We start from the raw sequence: 21171 nt of genomic DNA on the forward strand, positions 1-21171 counted from the left end.
CCACCGCATGATTTACTAGATCGGTTTTTCAATAACCGACATAGATTTAACGATGTTGATTCTATATTTTGTAGTAGTGACATGAAGAGAGAGTGTGTGAGAAGAGAAATTGTGAAACAAAGTCACTTTGTTAAGAGAAAAGTGTCTTTGTGTGAGAGTATTATCATTTCTTGTAATCATTAAGTGAGGTACTCGGATTTATAAAGTGATACATTATTTAGGGTAAGTTACAATCTATTCAACAAAAATAATATGGAGAAAATTAAATTAAATTAGCAATAAATTTGGATAGTTTTTTTAATAAACACTTAAGATATATACAAGTGTTTGTTGAAAAAATTATCTAATTTAGCTTTTAATATTTTTCTTTAATTTTTTTTGCTTTTAGTTGTTGAACTTGATATCCAAGGAATGATGTTAACATTGTTTGCTTTGGGAAAATAAGATAAAAAAATAATAAAATAATTATTTCAGTAGTTACAAAAACTCACTCACTTAGGAGACAAGATAAATAGTCGTTTATAAAAACACATTGACCAATCAAATCATATTTTATAAGAATAAAACGGTGATAAACTGATAATCCATTAAACACAAACAAATAATACCCGAATATATGACACTATAACTGCGTTCGCAACAAGAATAAAATTAGAATAAGAATTCTTCATTCTACTCATTTGCCATCACATAGAAATAATGAACGAGAAATTTTTTAAGATGCGTCTTGCAAAAAGTTCCTATCCTCAAACATGATTCTTATTTTTAAAAATCACAACTTTTTTTAATTTTTATTCTTCATGTATGATATTCTTCTTCTTTAGACAAAGGTAAAATTATTTTTACACATACTCTTTATTTGTTTTTTCTCACTCTTCTCATTTAAATAAAACAAAATAATTTTCATTATCTTTTTTTATCCATCTAAATTATACATGTTTACTATAATTTTCTTTTATTTCCTTGCTGAAACAAAACGGACAGAATATTTATTTCGTTCATCTTAAAGTAGAATCCAAGACAAAAACATAAAGAAGAATTCTAGGTGAAGCTATCCCAATTCCTAACTTTGTTTTTGTTCCTTTTTTACATTGATTATTATGATTTATATTCCTATACAACCTTATACGTTTGCATAAAAAATAATAACACAATTTAAAATTTCTTAACATGAAATAATAATTATCAAACAAAATAAGTATAAATAGTAAAGAAAGCAGGAAAAATCATTAGTTTTTTTTCCACCTTGTAGTATACAGTACACCTGATCCAGCCATCTCGGTCAAAATGATTATGGTCAGTAATTACACTTTGAAAATCTGTCTTTCTCTGCATATATTATCATATTAATAATCCTTTGAATCTACGTGGCCAATTGAAATCGAATCCCCTAAAGGAGAAATCATTTCCATCGACAACCAAATGCCCAAATATCGTAAAAGTTATTATGAGAGGTCAACGTTTATATATATATATATATATATATATATATATATATATATATATATATTAGTATTTTACTAGTTTACAGCTTGGTGGATTTTCACCCAAAAAAATTACAAGCACCTAAAGGAATTGGTATGTATGTGCTTGCAAATTGATCCAGTAAAATTAATATGGGTTTGTGCCCCCGAATCGCAAGATAAAAAAAACAATAAATAGAGAAGGGGTTGCGACGTGACCTCATGCAGTCGTGAATGCGCACCAATAGTTGTATTTATGCAATGATGATAACCTGGCTGATAAAATAAGGTGTGGGTCAGTGTCCCTCATTTCATGGCTCAAGTCAAAACGAATATACCGTTACTTACATAAAATAATAATAATAAAAAAAACCTTAGAAACAAACAACGAATGCTTTTGTTTTTCCTGTATATCACTATCTCTATTCTCATATTGTTTTTATATTGTCTAATGAAAATAACACTCATGACAATTATATTAATATTTAATAATAATATTTAATTTTAAAAATTACTAAAACTATATAATTTTAAAAGAATAATAATAAAAAAGAAACAATAGAGAAATCAGATCTCCTCTACTCTGACTTCCCTTTCCTATAGCAACTTAATAATCCCCACTTTCTATTCCTTTCATTATTTCTTGCCTTGACAAGTTGGCTTTATAGTTTCTAAAAAAGATTAGGGAATCGCCTTTAGAATATCAATTAACAAAACAACAACAGAAGTATTAAAGAATATAATTTGAAATTGTTTTTACTCATACGATACAATTAATTTGACACTTACTTTTTTTCCTTAACTAAGATTTCATCCTCAACTTAAGTACAAAGTTACAACTCAAAATATTATTTTACTCCAAAATGAATTGATATGATAGAAAAAAATTAGTTATATAGGTGTTAAATAAAAAATCTCAAATACCTTCTAATTAGATAAAAAAAATATAATTTAATTTTTATGAAACATAAGTGTAATTTTTTTTCATGATAAATCAATAAAAAATTATCATTATTATATTTTAAACTTAATTATTATAAAAATTAATAAATTTATGGTACAATTTGAAATTAGATCGGGTGACACACATGAAAAATAATTCATTATACTGAACATAAACGGCTATTTAATAATTTTGTTAAAACGAGTATTTCAAAAATATATCTGTTAATTATGTGCCAAAAAAGTAAGACAGTATTTGTTAATGAATAGCTTTAAACCCCATGGTTAATGTTAACAACATCCATAAGGTATCATGTGGGGCTTGGATTAATTGCCTACAAATTCCACAAGTTGCGTGTAATTTTTTACTAGGATACGACATGATTAGCGGGAAACATTTCCTGTAGAAGATTAATTAGGGTCCCTTTTTAGGTAGCTTCCTAGTTCCCACTTTTTCTTCTGTTCAGTGCGGATAATTAATACAGGTTTATCTATCTTCTACAACTGTTAATAAAAATAATTATTTCTTTTGATATATATATTTTTTATTCTTAAATTATCTTTTAATATATGTAATTATTTTTATTTTGTTTATAAACTTTTAAGATGTAATTACTGTCGCTTTTTCGAAAAAAAATTACTACCATTATTTTTTTAACCGTTTTTTCTTTTTATTCTTTAAAAATAAAATGAAGATATCTGATGTCTCTTTTTCAACTAATAGTAACATCTTATACTAGTAGTATTATTTACTGCTCGTCATAATTAATAGAATTAATAAATAAGCAAACATGCCATTATTAAAAATTAGTTATGTACCTCCCGCTCATCTCTGATCGGTCAAATTTCTTTTTTCTGATAAATAAATAGGAGGATTAAAAAAAAAATATTAGTTATATATTTCTGGAAATTAATTTTATTACTTGGCCTGGGGGGTTGTGTCACGAGTCACGATCGGATCAGTACAAAATCTGGTTGCTTATGCTATGTTCTAGTATTTGTCTCATAAGCAGAGTTTAACATTGGAAGCAGCGAGTGTGTTTGTGTGTGAGAGAGATACGAATTACAAATTACAATACAGAGAAATCTAAAACCAGAGGAGATAGAGATGAAAGGAGAGATTTGTTGTTGTTTTTGTGAGTGGTGGTGTGCACCAAGCAATAAAACAAAAGTGTCCGTAAAGTTCATCCTGGTTTCTCGGGATTCTTAATTTTCATCTTCTTCTTTGTTGTTTTGTTCTCTTTTTTGCCCTTAACAAGGAGGAGGTCCTTGTCATTGCATCTTCGAAAGCTCTTCTTCCTTTTCACTCCCTTTGATCTGAAGCCTCTCACCAATGTTTCGCTCTTTCGTGTTGCTTCCTGCATTGATCTAAATGGGATTTTGTTTTTCTTTTCTCAATTTCCATTGGGGTACGTCAATTTTTGTTTTTCTTAAAAGAAGAAAGAAAATGAGCTTGCGCTTTTTATTATGACTCGTATCTGGGTTTCGATTGGGATGGGCAAAGATGATGATTTTTCACTTTTTTACGAAAATTACCATTAACTATTTGTGATTCGGTTCTGGATTGCGATTTGGTAACACATTGACGGTGTTTTTTCCTTTTAAAAAGGAAAATGAGCTTACGCTTTAATGAGAATCTAGTTAATGTTGATGAAAGTAGCTGCAATTGATTTAACCGTTTGTTGTGTTATCCACCAACCTATGTTCTTCTCTAGTTCAACTTTAACTTCTTCGAATCTTGTTCTTTCCGAGTTCAGACTCGTAATTGCCACTCAAGTTTTTTTCTTTTTGGGGTATAATTTAAATCTTTTGTTGGTACGTAAACATTTGAATATTGGGTCGGTGATGGATCTGGTGGCGTGAATGTGTGAATTAATTAATCAAGGCTCTACCCTTCCCTTATTCACATATTTTTTATTCTCTGAATAGGAAGTTTGTTTTGTTTATTTGCTGGATTGGTGTTTTAAATTGCTGCTTTTTTCTATTTTAAATGAACACCATTATTTTCCTTTTTGATGTAGGTTTGTGTTTGCTGAACTGGAGGGGGATTCACTCAATGATTTTCTCTACACAAATTTGAATGATGTTGGAATAGCGAACTTGGATTGGTTTCTGGGTGTATTCACAGAGGATTTGCAGTTAAAGCATCGAGCTTATTGGTTAGAGAATGTCCAGGCCTCTGCACCGAGGGGTATCTATTCGGATCCCTGATAGCAACAATAATGACTTGTGGGACTCTCAATCCAAAGATAAAACAGAAAAAGAAGGTTTGGATAGAAGAGGTTCCTTTGGTCACCCCTCACCCTTGAGGTCTCCCTTTAGGTTGCTTTTTTCGGATAATTCTAATCCCAAATATGGCATCGGTGAGAATGGTTTCTCATCTGATCCCTTCATTATTGGCACTCCAAGAAGTAGGCACAAGTTGGTTCTTCTTTTCTTGAAGTTTAGTTTAGTGTTAATAGTTATTCTTGCTCTTGCTGGATCTTTTTGGTGGACAATCTCAATTTCAACTGCATCAAGAGGTCACATTTACCATGGTTATAGAAGACTCCAAGAGAATCTTGTATCAGACCTGTTGGATATTGGGGAGATTTCTTATGCTCCCTCAAGACTGAAAGAATTGGAATTCTGTTCCGAGGAGTTTGAAAATTATGTTCCTTGCTTTAATGTTTCTGACAATCTAGCTCTTGGTTTTTCTGATGGAAATGAGTTTGACCGGCAATGTCACCATGAGCTCAGGCCTAATTGTTTAGTTCTCTCTCCACCAAATTACAAAATTCCTCTTAGGTGGCCTACTGGAAGGGATATTATCTGGATTGCTAATGCTAAAATAACTGCACAGGAGGTTCTTTCTTCTGGAAGCTTTACCAAAAGGTGAGTGAGAGATATACATCTCTCCTAGTTGCTGTCATACTTTGAGCTATTGTTTCATCTTAAAGTTTTCATGTATTTTTATTTGGTTACAGGATGATGATGCTTGATGAAGAGCAAATTTCCTTTCGTTCAGCCTCTCTTATGTTTGATGGTGTTGAAGACTACTCACATCAAATCGCAGAAATGATTGGACTCAGAAATGAATCTAGCTTCATACAAGCTGGGGTAAATGAATATTTATTCTCCATTGAAAATGGTGTAGTTAAGGATTTTTTACTTTATTTTTTGTGGTAATTATAGTCATATTCCACTAATTCAGTGCATGTTAGTTATAAAATTGAGCATTCTTAAATTCATCCACTTTGCTTAATTTTGATAAATGGGTGGGGTATCTGCATTGACTTAACTTCACTGCTTACTCTAATAGTAGTAATATTAAAATAGATATCATTATTAAACTATCTTCAAGGTATTTTCTTCAAATAATGAATAACAATCCAAATCTTCTCTCTTTGCTTGAAATGTTAACCTTATTTATATCTGAACTGTTCTAGCATTTACCTTGCTCTACAATGATACAATTGTTTGTCTTTAAGTGCCAGAAAATCCCATGGGATTATTGAATAAGTTTCTTGACATCTTTGGCTAAGCAGCATCTCCTCATCTACTTGGTGGGTAATTATATTCATAATTTTCTTGTACCCTGCATTTTGGAGGGTTTTGTGATAGATTTTCTGATAGGTTATGGTGGTACTGAATGTGAACTTTAGTTCTTAAAGTTTGATTTAATTATTCCTTGTCTAAAATGTTCTTTGATTAAACATGTTGGCATTCTAAATATACAGGTTAGAACCATACTGGACATTGGCTGTGGTTACGGTAGCTTTGGAGCACACCTCTTTCAGAGTCAGCTTTTAACTATGTGCATTGCAAGCTATGAGCCTTCTGGCAGTCAAGTTCAGCTTACACTTGAGAGGGGTCTTCCTGCTATGGTTGCTTCTTTCACTTCTAAACAATTGCCATATCCATCTCTCTCCTTTGACATGTTGCATTGTGCAAGATGTGGCATTGATTGGGACCAAAAAGGTATCTTAGAAAACCTACCTCCTCCTACTTTCTATAAGGTCAATGTGATTCTGTCATTCTATGCATTTATTTGACAACTCCAAACAAGATATTGGATTATGAATCTCATTGGAAGGAGAAATTAGATACCAGAAAATAAGAAACAATATTCATTCTTATAGACATACAGTACTTATCCTTTCTGTTTCTTCAAGTTATGCTTTTTAATTTTTACATATTTGGGAATTGAACGTTGAGGGCTGGTTGTCTGTTGTGGTATTGCATTGTTTCACAAGTGAGCTTAGACCATCCATCAACACTCTTTTGGAACCAAGGAAAATATTAACTGTTGATGTCCTATAACACTTATGGTTTTCTCCCAAATAAGCTTGCTACATGGATTTTCCCATTTAGAGCTAAGTGATTTTTTAATTGCAATGCATTCATTCTTAGGTTCTTTAATTTATTATTTTTTGAAATTTTGGACACAGTTCATATGCTGATTTATGTCAACTGGCCGTTCCCTCTGGTATTCAATTTTTTCCCCCATCAAGCATATGCCTACATCACTGTTTGGGAACCAAGAAAAAATATTGATAGTTATCTGGGCTTCTATGTTCTTTCTGGTTGTTCCAACTAACCCAATACGTTTTTACCATTTTGATTAAAAATATTGCTCTATCCATTTATGCTGCCTTGCACTGAAAATCTTCCATGTGAGATGCCTAAAAGTCTTGCTGTACATTCCTTTTTGTTTCTGATGTAGCTCTACTTTTGAACTCCACAGTTTTTTTTTTGGAGGAGGGGGATTGTTTGCTGAACACTGGGGAAAAAATGAAATTCAATTTTTTGCTACAGGAAGTTTCCCAAAGTTAAAGTAGCTATTGATTGTCGTCTACCAAAGTCAACCTAAACATTGTACTTATTTGATTCTGCCAAGTATTTATCGAGAAAATCACTCATCATTGATTGCATATGGGTTCCCTGTTTACTCAAAATACATTATATTAGAATTAATATAAAATATTACACCCATCGTCTATGTTTATTTGCCTAGTCATTGAATTATCTAACAAACTGGAGTTAACTTGTTGAAGTATTCCTCTTATGTCTGCATGAATTTCATCCATCAAGCTGCTTCTTTCATATTATTATTCCCTTTTCAAAGTTTAAACTCTAGAATTTGAAATTTTACTTCTGAGCTTTAAAACCTTAGCTTTAATTTTTCTGCATTTATTAATGTTGTAGTGCCTTGTGGTCAGTGAGATGAATTCACTGAATATCTGGACTCTGCTTGATCTTATTAACATTCATATTACATGGTATAGATGGCATTCTCATGATTGAAGCTGATAGACTTTTAAGACCGGGGGGCTACTTTGTCTGGACTTCACCACTTACAAATGCTCGTGACAAAGACAGTCAGAAAAGATGGAAGTTCATACAAAGTTTTGCTGAAAACCTTTGCTGGGATATGCTGTCACAGCAAGATGAAACTGTCGTATGGAAGAAAACTAGTAAAAGGAATTGCTATAGTTCAAGGTAGCACCTCTGTGACAAGTATTGATGAAATGTATTTCACTTTGTATATCCTGGAAAGAGATATCTAGTAACTAGGACCTTCGTTATATGAATATACATTTGTATACTACATAAAATTTTATAAATGTCCCTGATAATTAGCATTTCCTGTCTATATTTTCAGAAAGAATAGTTCTCCCCCTCCTTTATGTGGCAGAGGCTATGATGTGGAGTCTCCGTATTATCGAGAACTGCAAAACTGCATAGGAGGAACACATAGCAGCCGCTGGATTTCTGTCCAAGAGAGGGAAACTTGGCCTTCCAGAGATCACTTGAACAAAAAGGAGCTTGCAATCTTTGGTAATTGTTATATTCTTTAACATTTATTTATAGATTTCTCTTAATAGAAGGATTTTACTGTACTGTATCACTGAATGAAATCTCCTTTCTAGTAGGTTATCTTAATATGTATATATTTACTTGCATTAGGGTTGCAATCTGATGAATTTGCTGAGGACTCTGAAAGCTGGAAAGCAGCAGTTCGAAATTATTGGTCTCTTCTGTCACCTTTAATATTTTCTGATCATCCAAAGAGACCTGGTGATGAGGACCCTCCACCACCTTATAACATGCTAAGAAATGTGCTAGACATGAATGCTCATGTTGGTGGTTTTAATTCTGCAATGTTGCAAGCTGGAAAATCCATATGGGTAATGAATGTGGTCCCTCTGAGTGGACTCAACTATCTTCCCTTGATCCAGGATCGAGGTTATGTTGGTGTTTTGCACGATTGGTATTTTAAACTCCTATCTCTTATTTTAGAATTTCATGATTCTTTGTTTGCCTTTTTTTTTTTTTGCTTGGCTGAATGCAAACTCTGAGCCATCTGCTAAATTCTTTCTTCCTTACCCTGTTCAATTTTGTTTTAACGTCTTGATACCTTCCAAATATATAGAATTATTGATTTCCTTATGTAAAATATTAGCATTAATGCCTTGATCTAGGTTGTGTACTTATTTAAATTCTGGTGGAGGATATAACATTTGCATTAGGGTTTGAACATTCTTAATGTGTTTTAGTTTTGTTTGACTTCAATATTTTAAGTAAATAAAATGTCTGACTTTAGTTAAAAACAAGATGGTGATACAACAACAAAAGCCTTATCTCATTCAGTAATGTCATTGGGTTCGGTTAAAGACCAAATCCTCGAGATAACATTCACCATGAGATCACTCTTAACAACTCTCTCTGTTGTCCTTCTTGGTTTCCTTCTCCCCCTTTTCACATAACTTAAATCATATTATATACTCTTTTTATTGGTGCTTTTTTTGTACATGTCAAAACACCTTAACTGACTTTCTGTCTTTTTTTCCTCAATTAGTGTCACTCCGTTATTTCCTTATACACAATCGTTTGGTATCTTGTCCTTTCTTGTGTGGTTACACATCCATCTTAATATTTGTAATATTCAACCCAGATATTTGAACTTCAAAACTTGTGGTATGACATCTTCTCGCATTTTTACTTCCAAGTTATTTCTCTTGTTTCTTGGAAAATAGAGTTAATGGATATTAAACCTTGTATCAATCAAGAACTGGTTCAACCTAAAAAACTTAAGATGCTAGGTGAGAGCAGTTGAATGATTTATGTATCTAACATTCCCTTACTGCCAGAGCTATTTGGGCTTAAGCATGAACAGTGCACAACCTTGTTCCAGTCAATGCTGAAATTAATTTGATTTGTGAATAGGAGTGGCAAGGATTGAATTCATAATCAGTTGGAGACCATATCTAGGACTAACTCATTTTTTAAAACTTAAGCTATTAAATGGAGCTGTAGGAATGGTTTTATATCTGTAAACTTTATTACATGCCAAAGTATTGCAGCTTAAATTAAATATGCTAAACTTATCGGCCTTGTGAAAAGGTCACTGTTAATTGTTAGATTACGATTTGGGGAACAACTGCTGCCACTTATAAATTTCTTACAATTTTGATCATCTGTGGTTTCTAGGTGTGAGGCCTTCCCAACGTACCCTAGAACCTATGACTTGGTCCATGCAGCAGGACTTTTATCCCTTGAATTTGCTCAGCAGCGCAGCTGTACCATGCTTGACATGTTCATTGAAATTGACAGGTTACTTCGTCCAGAGGTATGTAAAAATACTCTGGGCTTTACTTTTTTCTTTGTGGTCCTTTACCTCTTACATTTTTGTGTTTTCCTACTCGCTTCATTTGATGTGATGAGATATAAATATATAAAGCTATGAACTTAAGTGAAGCCATTTTTATTCAACACTCGTTGGGGCAAGGATAACCTTTACAAAACCTTAACTAAACTCTTAACAATGGAAGGAGTCTCTAGATTTCTCTTTGTTGGAGCTTTATTGTCATGCAGTAATGTTTCTTTATTGAATCTAAGCATGATGGCCTGGATTTGAGCATATTATAATCTAATAATACTAACAAGATAGTAAAAGTTGCTGGATATTAATTTCATGGAAGATTACACACTTGTACATATGAACTTACCTCCAGTTTGCCTAATATCGTATTCATTTATGACCCTACTTTTGTAGTCTTAAAAGTTTACTATGTCATGTACTTCTAAAGATAGCAGTTGCAGAGTTGATCTTTGCTGTCAACATTGAGATCCTGCCGAAAGTTAAAATTTTAATTTTTCTTTCTTTCTGTGAAAGCAGAAAGCTAAGATTGCTTTTTTTCTTTTGTGCTAAGGGTTAGAAAAATAAAATAAACACACCTTACTTCCTAGCAAAGCATCATGCAATAGAGAAATGTTAGATTTGCAGGATGTTATCACCAGATAGCTACTTTCCTCAGAATTGATATATTATAGGTCTTTGTCTTTTGATATGCTAACAATGGCTATGTGTGCAGGGTTGGATTATAATTCGTGACACAGTTCCTTTAATAGAGTCAGCAAGAGCTCTAACAACAAGGCTAAAGTGGGATGCGCGAGTTGTAGAAATTGAAAGTGACAGCGATCAGAGACTCCTGATCTGTCAAAAACCTTTCTTTAAGAGACAGGCAAATTAATTCATTCATGCCCAGAAGAAATTAGACCATAATATTCATATATTCATTTTTCATAATGTTCATTTATTATCATAATGCTCCGCCATAGAAAGTGGGGATTGAAAATTTTGGACAGAAAAGAAAGCCGAAAAAAAAAACAAGAGGAAGAAAGAGTGCATTCTCGTCAATGATACCACCACAACTCCTATGTAGCCGTAAGGCATATACATGGGACCTTGTAATTATCAAACGAGGAGCAGAGAAGAGCAGAGCAGAGGAAGAAGTATACTGTTAGATTTGATTTTTCATGTGATGTCTGATTACAGTTACACAGACACATGATTAAGATTGGGAAAGATGGTGATAGAATAAGTTATATATTTATGTTTTGTTTGCTGTGGTGTATAAAATGCTCAGCGGTTAATGACCCCGATTTTCGTATAGAATTATTTTTCTGCTCTCATTGATTTCATAGGTTCTTTAACGTCTCCTGTAATGTAACGGCCCGGCAAAATTATATTTTGATAAATCATGTCAATGTTTATAACGTGAAATCAAAATCACATTCTCCATCAGCCAGTGTAAAATTACCTGATTTCTGGTTGGATGTACTGACACTGATTAATTGGAATAAACAAAACTAATGTAGTAATGTGGCGATTTGAATTGGTTGCTTGTGTGTTGCAATTGCACAATATATAATTGAAACCTGCAGTTATCTTTCCCTACTTTGAGAATTAATTTAGCTTTTCTTTTCACCTATAAATCTTAATAAATAATATCCAAGTAAAATAATATAGTTAAGCATAAGCGCAGAGTTTGTAGGTTTACCCTTTTTTTTCTGGCTTTGCCAAATTCTCAGGTTAATTTCAATATTTTTTCATTTGACTTCAAAAATGTAGTATACATGACATGTTTAGCCGCATTAAATAGGTGAATTAGTTATTACTTGAATTACACACTAACAGCAAATTTGTTTTGAATTATGCTGAATGCAAAAGCGTGCTTGGAAGGTGTGATCTTCCTTTTGACGGGTGCATGTCGTCTGGTTATGTTTTATAGACGCACGTGTTGTGTCTTTTTACATCAAATACATAAAAATAAAAGATAAAGAAGCTAATTACATTTGCTTCAATATAACTCGTTTAGATCTTCTGCAATTTACAACCAAACACACTGAAACTTGTTTGAGATATGTATCAATTTACTTACAATAGAATTTAATTGAAGTGCTGGTAGTTCATTACAATTTCAAACAATAAGTTTTAGCATGATTGATTACTATTCAACTAGAACATTACAGGTCATAAATTCTTGAAGCCTTTAATTTGGAGAGTTCTTTGTTTGTGGAATAATGAAAAAGTTCTGTCCGAAAATATATATGACTACTTACAAACATTCTAACATTCAAGTAAGTAATGTATTTAAATAGAAAAATATAAAAGCTGTTAGAAAAGAGGGTACCTTGAGAGAGAAATCTCTTAGTGTTATATAAAGATGTGAAATTAAAATAAATAAAAAATAGTTAACCTATTATAAATTGTGTCTTTTACGTTATTTAAAGAGATATAATTCTTATTAATTTGCAGACTAAAAGTGTATGAAAAGAGATAAGACAAAATGTTGAGATGCCCCTGCAAAATACTTGTTATTCACAAACGTTCTTTAAGAACAATGTACAAAAATATTGTAGTTGCTCAGGTAAATTCAAAATTAGAAAACAAATTAACAACATTAATAAATTTGGAACTGTTTATATAAATAATATTTTGTGCTACTAACAAGTATAACCGACCTTAGCTCAGTTGGTAGAGCGGAGGACTGTAGTGGATAAACAGATAATCCTTAGGTCGCTGGTTCGAATCCGGCAGGTCGGAATTCTCAGTCCATTTTTTTTTTCAATCCCATATGCTGTGTTTGATCAACTAATCACCGTTGATCATCATCACGTATATATACACGCAACCTATAACCGTTGATGTGGATGCTTCTCGTTGAGATTCATGGCTTGGCGCTTCTTCTCCTTCCTTTCTAAAACCCTAAACCCTAACCGCAACCCCTCTTCCTCCACAGCCCCGTTCTCCACCTCCTTCCTCGTCACCAAAACCCCCAAAAAATTCAAGAAAAAACGCAAACCCAAACCCAGCCCGAGAACCACCCCGGTCCAGACCGAACCGAACCGCATCCCCCAATTCGAGCGCATTCTCCACCGCGACGCCCTCCTCCGCTTCGTGACCCGCTCGAAGCAGTTCCTCTCCGCCCAGCCGGAGCACGTCCTCCGCCTCGACGACGCCGGCAAGCTCCACCGCGAGCTCGGGTTCCCGCGCGGCCGCAAGGTCTCCCGCTTCCTCCTGCGCCACCCGCTCCTCTTCCAGACCTACCGCCACTCCGACGGCAAAACATGGCTAGGGTTCACCGACCTTATGGAGGACCTCCTCGCAGAGGAACGCTCCCTCATGGACCAATTGGAACTCGACCGCGTCGAGAAGGTTCGGAAGCTCCTCATGATGTCCGCGCGCAACCGCATCCCCCTCAGCAAGATCCACCACTGTAGAACCCTATTTGGCATCCCCGACGATTTCCGCGATAGGGTTTCCAAATACCCTAATTTTTTCAATATTGTGGTTGAAAACGACGGGAGGAGGGTGCTGGAGTTGGTTAACTGGGACCCACTTCTGGCAGTGAGTGCCTTAGAGAAAGAGTTCGTTGTTGACGAGGATTCCGCGAAGAGGAAGTTTAGGTTTCCGGTGAAGTATGGGAAGGATTTGGATTTGGAATTGGATGATAGTAGGAAGCTTAATTTGCTCAACGCGCTTCCTTTGGTGTCTCCGTATTCGGATGGGTGTAAGATCGATGTGTGGACGTTGGAGGCGGAGAAGTATAGGGTTGGGGTGATTCATGAGTTCTTGAGCTTGACGTTGGAGAAGAGGGCGTCGATTCATCACCTTGTGGTGTTTAAGGAGGAGTTTAGTTTGACTAAGCATACTTATCAGATGCTGCGGAAGCAGCCGCGGGCGTTTTACTTGGCCGGAACCGAGATGAATTGGGGTGTGTTCTTGAAGGATTCGTATGATGGAAATGGGGTTTTGATTGAGAAGGACCCACAGGTGGTGTTTAATGAGAAGCTTTATAAGTATGCTCAGGTGGACCAAATGGAACCCGGGTGTGATGATGGGGTGGAAGAGCCACATTTGAGTTAATTGCAATGTGATGATTTTGGGGAAGAGAAATCAGAAATGTGTACTGAGAAGCATGCAGAGGTTTTGAAAGTTGTTGAGAAAAGAAGCCTCAATTGGAGCTCTCTTCAATTTAAGGGTGCTCTGAAACAGAAATCAAATGGTTTTCTGATAATGGGATGCAAAAGGAAGAAAAAGGTTTATTTTGATGATTCAATCTATTCTCGTGATTGGCTTCACGGGTCCTCTTTGATTCCAAGGAAGAACAATGAGGATTGGATAGGTGGCAACTGGCTAGGATTTTAGGTTCCTCAAGGTTAACATTTTATCTGGGTATACGAGGTTCCATAGTTTCAACTTTTTTTTAATAGCTAGTTTCAACTTTCTATCTAGGTTGTGTTGTCATTTTTTGTATAGTTGTTTTTTTCTGTACCAATTTTTTCTGTAGTTATTAATAAATAAATATGAATATTTTTGCATTATTTCTATCACTAGTTGTTCTGTCTTCTGTTTGAAATGCAGAATAAACCTTAGAAAGCCAAATCGTTTGGTGTCATGTCTTAGCTTGTTTCCTTTTTTTTTTCTTTTTCTTTAATCATTAGGATTCTATTGAGTTTAGTTTCCGTGGTTATTAACTTATTGTATGTACCTGCTGTGTTGAATGGATACGGGTATGAGGGTATGAGTACTGTGCCTGTGGTTCAGAAAAAAAATTTAAAACTCAAGGTATGAGAGGATATATCACAAGAGAAATTTAAAATATAAAAATATAAACGATGAAGTATTAGAATCATAATATAGAAACAATTTTCAAATTGTTCCTACTCATGTAAGCAAAAATATTGATACATAGCACAGGTTCTGAATGATGTAAAGTAGCAGTTAGTTTCATTTAGTAAGATGACTTGGGTGATAGCAACTCTTGCATCCATAAACCATGCATACCCCCAACAAGTACTGTGGACGAGTCTTTGTGCATCAATGAAAAGTGAAACTGATACCATTTTGAAATGGTTATGGAAATCTTTAGTATGCTAGTGTTCAACAAAATTCCAACAAAAGAACTTCTAGGAACCCATCTTCATTTTCTGCTGTTGTTAATTTGTTGTATGCATATATTCAATACTGTAGAGCTCTGGTTTGTGTGAAAAATTCTTTTATTTAGTCTCACTTCCCCTTTCCCTTCCCTTTTTATTTGAGGCTGTTATTATCCTGTTTACAAGCTGTCATCCTTAGCCGGGCTACCTTATTTTATTTCAGGACTCAAATTCTGTGTGTTTGGTAGTTTATTTTGTCAGTACTGAATTTTGAAAAACTTGGCCACTAGAGAGGCATTATGTTTAACAGCAACAGCGAAAATCCACTTTCAAGTTTCAAATTGTGCAATTGAAATATGATCTCTGTAAGAGCAGTAGCCTCAAAGAAATGCTGTAAAGCACAGTTGATGTTTATGGATCTCGGTTCAAATGATCCAATGGCTCATAACTTGGCTCTTCATCCGCAACTTTGAGATATTCCAAAACCGTAACAACTTCTCAATTTCAATTTTAACATCCAACATTGGTCACTACTAATGACAATGAGTGAGGGATTCTGAGAGCAACTTAAAAAAGTTCAAACTGAGTGAGGTTGCAGAAAACCTCCTTGAGTTGACCAACAAGATTTTAGATCACAAGTTTATATCATCACAAGTTTTTAGATCTTTATTATTCTAATTGAAGTTTATCGGGAAAGATACAAAGTCGCGGAAGTTAGTAATAATTCAATGCGACGCATCATTGTTTAATTTGTTTTACTTCCTTTTTTTATCATTATTGCAGTACTGTTTCATTTTCACTAAATACACTTGTCAAACTATTACTTGCCCTGGCAAGAATAGCAGGCGTGCCTCTTTATTTGGAGTTTGAATCATAGTGATGATATAAACAATAAAAAGTGTATAGTAGGATAGATCAGTGGAGGAGCTTGTACACAAGTTCCCAGCATTCCTCTTTGATACCTTCAAATAGATATCACACGGGTACTGGGAGTTATCTTGCGGTATATTTCATTTCCAATTTCAACTTTTGAGTTAAACTTGATGATGCCTTCTATGAATTGTTCAGTTGCCATCATATTCACTATTCACACAAGGTTTTGATGATAATGACAACAGTAGCAACAGTACGTGCTAGGCCAATTATTGTTTTGCATGCCAAAATTGTTTAAATTTGAGAAAGCCAGATGAAGACATCAAGCTCCACACACTAATATTGGAGACGATGAAGACTGCATTACATCAAGTCTTAAACCAAGAGACTATCAATGACTAGAGCAGTCTCCTTTATGGTATAATCAAACACCCATGATAACTAACAGGTTGAAACAAAACAACAACAATCACAGCAAAGCCTTCTTATTCCACAGAGTGGGTTACAGGTTGAAGCAAGTACTGGGTAAAAACAAGTTTGAAAAATACTCCTCCATTTTATCAAGTCTTAGAAATACTGATGAATTGCAGCTTTTCACAGACACCTAATGATGTTTAGTTTGGCTCCTTGACCTGTTCCTGATTTTCTGGGAAACACTAGCACTGCTTCTATGCACACTGGAGGAACTTGACCCTCCATGGCCGCCACCTTTCTTTAGTGCTCTTCTGTAGGAGGTCCGGCTGCTGTTACCAAGTGCAGCTTTGGCAACACTATCAGTGAGTATTTCTCGTCCCCTTTGAGTCTTGATAGATTGCTTGTTCAGGTAAACAAGCTTTGGAAGAAGACCACAAACTGCTTTGCGCAGCTGATCATCACTGATGTTGCTTTGAATTGGATTTCCAAGCAGATTCAGGGCCTGAAGTGAGTTGTAGTTAGCCACCAGCTGGCCTAATGCTTTTGTTGTTGCGATCTTGTTAAAGCTCAGGTCCAGAACTGTTAGCTTCAATAACCTATGTAGCCCCTCAACATCACTTATCTTGTTTCCAGCAAGATATAGCTCTTTGACTAGGGTACAATTTGATAATCCTGATAAAACACGGCAGATAATTGTATTTAGAAAATACTGCACAAGTCTAGGAAATTCAAGAAGTGAAAACCTTCATTGAGCATCACTGCATCAACCAATGTAGAAACTGACCTTGTCCAATTCTTGAGATGCGATTATAACTTAAGTCAAGTACCCGCAGCCGTGTTAATTCTCTAAGGCCTTCAATAGTGCTGATTTTGTTTCTTGACAGATTCAGTGTATGAATACCCTTTGGGAGAAATCCGGGCGTGATATGAACTACAAATCAATGAGAAGGAGAGCCAATCAGTTTAGTTTGTATTATTATTAGGATTAGCTGATGTTATAGTTATATTAAGGACAACTTTTTTTCTCTCAGACAAGCTTACCTATGAGATTGTTCGACAAATTGACACAGCGGAGACTGAAAAAGTGTGAAAGAGAGGGGATGGCTTTTATGCCAATGCTTGATATATGAGCTGCAGTTGAGGCTGGGTTCAGGGACTGGACCACACTATTGGCATTCAATATCTCCTTTGAAAGATTGGCATCTGGATGTTGAATCAACTGGGCTGTGCTTCTTGCCATTGATCTACCATCATCAGGAGAAGGTGGGAAGGCAATGCTTCCAATATTGTCATCATTGAAATCATCCTCAAGAGGTGGCTGCTGAATTTCGAGATCTTTCACCCACTCATCCACTCTGCTATATGAGGATGATTCTGTGGAGAAAGCCACCCATTGATTTTGTGGCCAGAAACCAAAATTATCTTTCTGAAATCTGCTCCACCTTTGGTTATCAAAATTTCTGTCATCGCAGCTTTTCTGAAAGTATTCCCCAAACGATGAGCTTGGTGAGTGTGATTCCACATGGCTCAAAGCCTTGTCTTGTTTTGGTTCAAGGGTGTCTGAGGAGTACCCACATTGACTATTTAAAGCAGCAGTCACAGGATGTATTTGTGTCGATTTGCTTAACTGAGATCTATGTATATTCCTGTGGCTCCAGAGGAACAACTTCCACCACAGTCTTTTACTTCTAGAAGGGAGAACTTGACTTGAGGAATGCCTTTTCAACATCACTCTATCAGCACTGCGGTGAGTCATCACAGACCTGGGGCTTTCTAGATTAACCATCTGATGTGCTGATAACCCCTGCAAATCCTCAAAAGACTGTGACTTTGAAGATGGAAAGAGATGACAAGTCTCCCTTAGTACATCCCTTCTTTCCAGGTCAGAGCAGGATCGCTTGAGCTTTGGAGAAGCACAAAATTCAGCTTTGCCAATCCCAGGATCACTGACATGTCCACTTTGAATTATGTCACAACTCTTTTTGCTGTATTCATGGTCTTTGTCTTCCAATTGAATGTTAGCTTGGTTTTCGTATAAACTAGGGTATTTTATCTCTTCACTTGATGGATCATATCCTCCTTTGCTTGCAGCAACTTCGAGGACTTGGAGATCAAAATCAGAGAGCTCCCTCTTGATGGAAGGTGATTCTTCATGCTCATCTTCCCCTTCATAAGCTTCCTCCACTTCAGTCTTCACAGGACTCTCAAGATTCATAACCCTTACATTGCCCCTTGAATTCTTCTGCACACCACTGGGTACTGGAACGTCAAGGGTGGCTGGCTTCAAATCACAATTCTCTGACAAAATCTTTGGGTGCTGTACTTCATCAAGTTGAGCTTTAAGTTCCCCTGTTGAAGACCCCTCAGTACCCTGGAGAAGTAAACAAAGCAGCTAAATTATACAGTTTACACCACAAAATCAGGTGAAGTGAAAGATATTTTCTCCTCTTTTTCTGTTTTGTAGTCTTAGCTCAAGGATCTAAGTCATCTAAACTAGTGTTTCGTGTGATGAGGCATGAGCTTATTAGTGTGGATGTCTTTTTTCTTTGTTTTTCTTTCTAAAAAAAAAAGAAACTAAAAATAGATTTTGAAAATAGAAATCAAACACACTATACATAAGTAACATATTATTACCTTGTTTTTCTCTTTCTTTCCAGTAAAAAAAGAGAGACACCTACACAAGGCCATGGCAGAACATAAAGCTTGTTCTGAATCACCTTTATATTCAATCTCCCTTGCACTTTCAAACTTTGTACTAGTCTATATACAATCCTTTTTCTCACATCTTGACTGACTCGGTTATATCATAGCAAGAGTGAGTGACAAGTTAGCCATAATCGGTGGGAAGGCGCAGAACAAGAGATTTGAGCTGTGAACAAGCAAAACAAGGACCAACACCTGCTAAAGTAGGTGAATATTTGACTAGAGAGTTGGCCAGAGTTGTTGTATATATCTATACCGCAGCTCTTCAAAGCTCCACGAATATTTGTCTATCGAAATAGACCTACGGAGTGGAAGAAGACCAACCAACCATTCAGAAATTCAGATAAAACAAGATATGCCAATTGCCAAGTAAAACTTGCAGTACACGAATAAATTCTTTGAAGAAAAAAATTATTTTATATACGACATCTAGAGTTTGCAACCCATACTCATCAAATAAGAATATATACTCTCTTGAGGGGTGTGTAGAACTTGAAACAGAAGACACTTGGCGATTGTTTGAGGGGTCAAAGGGAACAAGAACTTACCTGACCAAAACGAAAACGGCTTGTGCTTGTAACACAGGCATGTCCCACGCATATAAAGATGGAACATTTGTGGTCAAAAGGCGAACCTTGTGAAGAAGGGATGGTAATTCGGACCTGAGATCTGTTGCTGATAACTCTCAAAGGAGCATAATTGTGTCGTGTTGTGTGGGAAATCAAACAAGGTGAAATTAGAGGTTGTTGGAGGGTGGTGAGAGTCAGAGGGAGGGATATTATTAAATGGTGGATGTTGGTAGAATTTGTTCTGAAAAAACAATGAAATGATGAAAGAGAAACGCGCATTCAACACGGTGTGTTCATCGTTTATCAGTGTCTATTGTTGTAAGGTCACTCTACGAGGCTGTGACCATGGCTTGGCCACTGCATGTGCCTCTTCCCAACCACAATGCGACAGCTAAATACTTAAAAAGAGAAATGCTAGTAATAATCTCTTTTGAATTTTTTTTTATTAGTTAAAATTTATTAAAAATTATAAAAATTAATAATTTTTACATCTTATTTAATTATTTTCTCTTCTAATTTCATAGTTTTTAATACATTTTAATCGATGGAGGATGTTAAAAAATGTGTTACTAGTATATCAAAATATGGGTACATAAAATTTATGCTATCAATATTTTACAACAATAATCTTTATCTATTAAATTCTAAAAGTATAGTAAGAGAACATAGTCTATAAGAAAAAAGTATAAAATAATTTAAAAATAATTTTACATTATTATCTAATTATAAATATACAGTAGTTCTATAAAACAGTTTTATAATATATAAAATATATATAAATTATTATATTCCTTTTTTTTAATTTTCCAACTGCCATAAATATCTTTTTCGAGTAGCTCTCACATCCTGCATCCCCCACCACAATTTTGAAAGACTTGACTTCCCCTTATTCTATTCGTAAACTATAATGACCCTCAATTATTTTTGTCTTTTTAAAAATTTAACAATGCCGTGCTTCATCACATGTATTGATAATGATTTTTTTTCCAAAAGTTAATTGCTTTTTCTTTTTTTAAAAAAAATATTTCCTAAATCTTTGTGTTTTTTACCTTTTTCAAAAAGAATTCAAGATAAACTGGTCGAAACAGGTATTTTGTATTTCCTTTCATTTTAATTTATCACGTAAATAAAAATACAACGTTAATTTAGTTTTCATTTTTAAAATAATAAATTATTACTCGTGTACTTATATATTATAAATTTGAATTATTAATTTGGAGAGTAAAGCTTCTATTCCTCTCACTTTCTCAGTTAAATATTTTTAAAATTTTCTGTCTTATTTTGAAATGTGTTTCACATAGTTCTATTGTAACTAGATAAAAATATATGTTTTCACTAACTCAATTTATTTCCTTTATTTTATCTCTAAATTGAATTTCAATATTTTTTTAAATATATAAATATTTGAAAATAATGTTATATAATATTTTGAATTACTAATTATAATTTTTATATTAAAAATATACTTATTTATTATGATTTTAATTTACTATAATTTA

The 21171-nt window shown here is 34.5% G+C and overlaps 3 protein-coding genes and 1 non-coding gene across 5 annotated transcripts; 3 read left to right on the plus strand and 1 right to left on the minus strand.

The window, feature by feature from the left end:
- The first annotated feature begins 3356 nt into the window (after nucleotides 1-3356).
- LOC114409274 (probable pectin methyltransferase QUA2) lies at nucleotides 3357-11463 on the plus strand. The gene is made up of 9 exons (XM_028372677.1): nucleotides 3357-3814; nucleotides 4427-5279; nucleotides 5372-5504; nucleotides 6125-6365; nucleotides 7673-7886; nucleotides 8050-8225; nucleotides 8355-8658; nucleotides 9879-10017; nucleotides 10763-11463. The coding sequence occupies exons 2-9, from the start codon at nucleotides 4573-4575 to the stop codon at nucleotides 10919-10921; spliced, it is 2073 nt and encodes a 690-aa protein (XP_028228478.1). The 5' UTR covers nucleotides 3357-3814; nucleotides 4427-4572; the 3' UTR covers nucleotides 10922-11463.
- A 1227-nt stretch (nucleotides 11464-12690) lies between these two features.
- On the plus strand, nucleotides 12691-12777 carry TRNAY-GUA. Its single transcript is given in 2 exon segments — nucleotides 12691-12727; nucleotides 12742-12777. It is a non-coding gene; the product is annotated as a tRNA-Tyr (tRNA).
- Nucleotides 12761-14562, plus strand: LOC114409275 (protein WHAT'S THIS FACTOR 1, chloroplastic-like). Its single transcript, XM_028372678.1, has one exon. The coding sequence runs from the start codon at nucleotides 12904-12906 to the stop codon at nucleotides 14098-14100; it is 1197 nt and encodes a 398-aa protein (XP_028228479.1). The 5' UTR covers nucleotides 12761-12903; the 3' UTR covers nucleotides 14101-14562.
- Nucleotides 14563-16167: 1605 nt separating this feature from the next.
- Nucleotides 16168-20048, minus strand: LOC114409277. Of its 2 annotated transcripts, XM_028372680.1 has the most exons (5): nucleotides 19652-19786; nucleotides 19035-19404; nucleotides 17442-18771; nucleotides 17185-17331; nucleotides 16168-17072 (listed from the first exon to the last, which is right to left on the minus strand). In XM_028372680.1, exons 2-5 carry the CDS (start codon nucleotides 19086-19088, stop codon nucleotides 16591-16593), a joined length of 2013 nt encoding a protein of 670 aa, XP_028228481.1. In that variant the 5' UTR covers nucleotides 19089-19404; nucleotides 19652-19786; the 3' UTR covers nucleotides 16168-16590. The 2 variants fall into 2 exon arrangements, with proteins under 2 accessions (XP_028228481.1, XP_028228480.1); XM_028372679.1 differs by lacking the exon at nucleotides 19035-19404 and having other exon boundaries at nucleotides 19652-20048.
- Between the last annotated feature and the right edge of the window lie 1123 nt (nucleotides 20049-21171).

Source organism: Glycine soja, chromosome 4 (genome assembly GCF_004193775.1).
Source record: "Glycine soja cultivar W05 chromosome 4, ASM419377v2, whole genome shotgun sequence".
Taxonomy (NCBI): Eukaryota; Viridiplantae; Streptophyta; class Magnoliopsida; order Fabales; family Fabaceae; genus Glycine; species Glycine soja.

What these genes read in the sequence shown, in the direction of transcription:
- LOC114409274 (XM_028372677.1), top strand. Translation starts at nt 4,573, where the DNA reads ATGTCCAGGCCTCTGCACCGAGGGGTATCTATTCGGATCCCTGATAGC. An exon ending in TCTGGAAGCTTTACCAAAAG is followed by an intron (nt 5,280 to 5,371) that starts GTGAGTGAGAGA and finishes ATTTGGTTACAG; the next exon opens with GATGATGATGCTTGATGAAG. An exon ending in GTTGGTGTTTTGCACGATTG is followed by an intron (nt 8,659 to 9,878) that starts GTATTTTAAACT and finishes TGTGGTTTCTAG; the next exon opens with GTGTGAGGCCTTCCCAACGT.
- LOC114409275 (XM_028372678.1), top strand. Translation starts at nt 12,904, where the DNA reads ATGGCTTGGCGCTTCTTCTCCTTCCTTTCTAAAACCCTAAACCCTAAC.
- LOC114409277 (XM_028372679.1), bottom strand. Translation starts at nt 19,951, where the DNA reads ATGCGCGTTTCTCTTTCATCATTTCATTGTTTTTTCAGAACAAATTCT. An exon ending in GCCGTTTTCGTTTTGGTCAG is followed by an intron (nt 18,772 to 19,651) that starts GTAAGTTCTTGT and finishes TTACTTCTCCAG; the next exon opens with GGTACTGAGGGGTCTTCAAC. An exon ending in TTTGTCGAACAATCTCATAG is followed by an intron (nt 17,332 to 17,441) that starts GTAAGCTTGTCT and finishes ATTGATTTGTAG; the next exon opens with TTCATATCACGCCCGGATTT.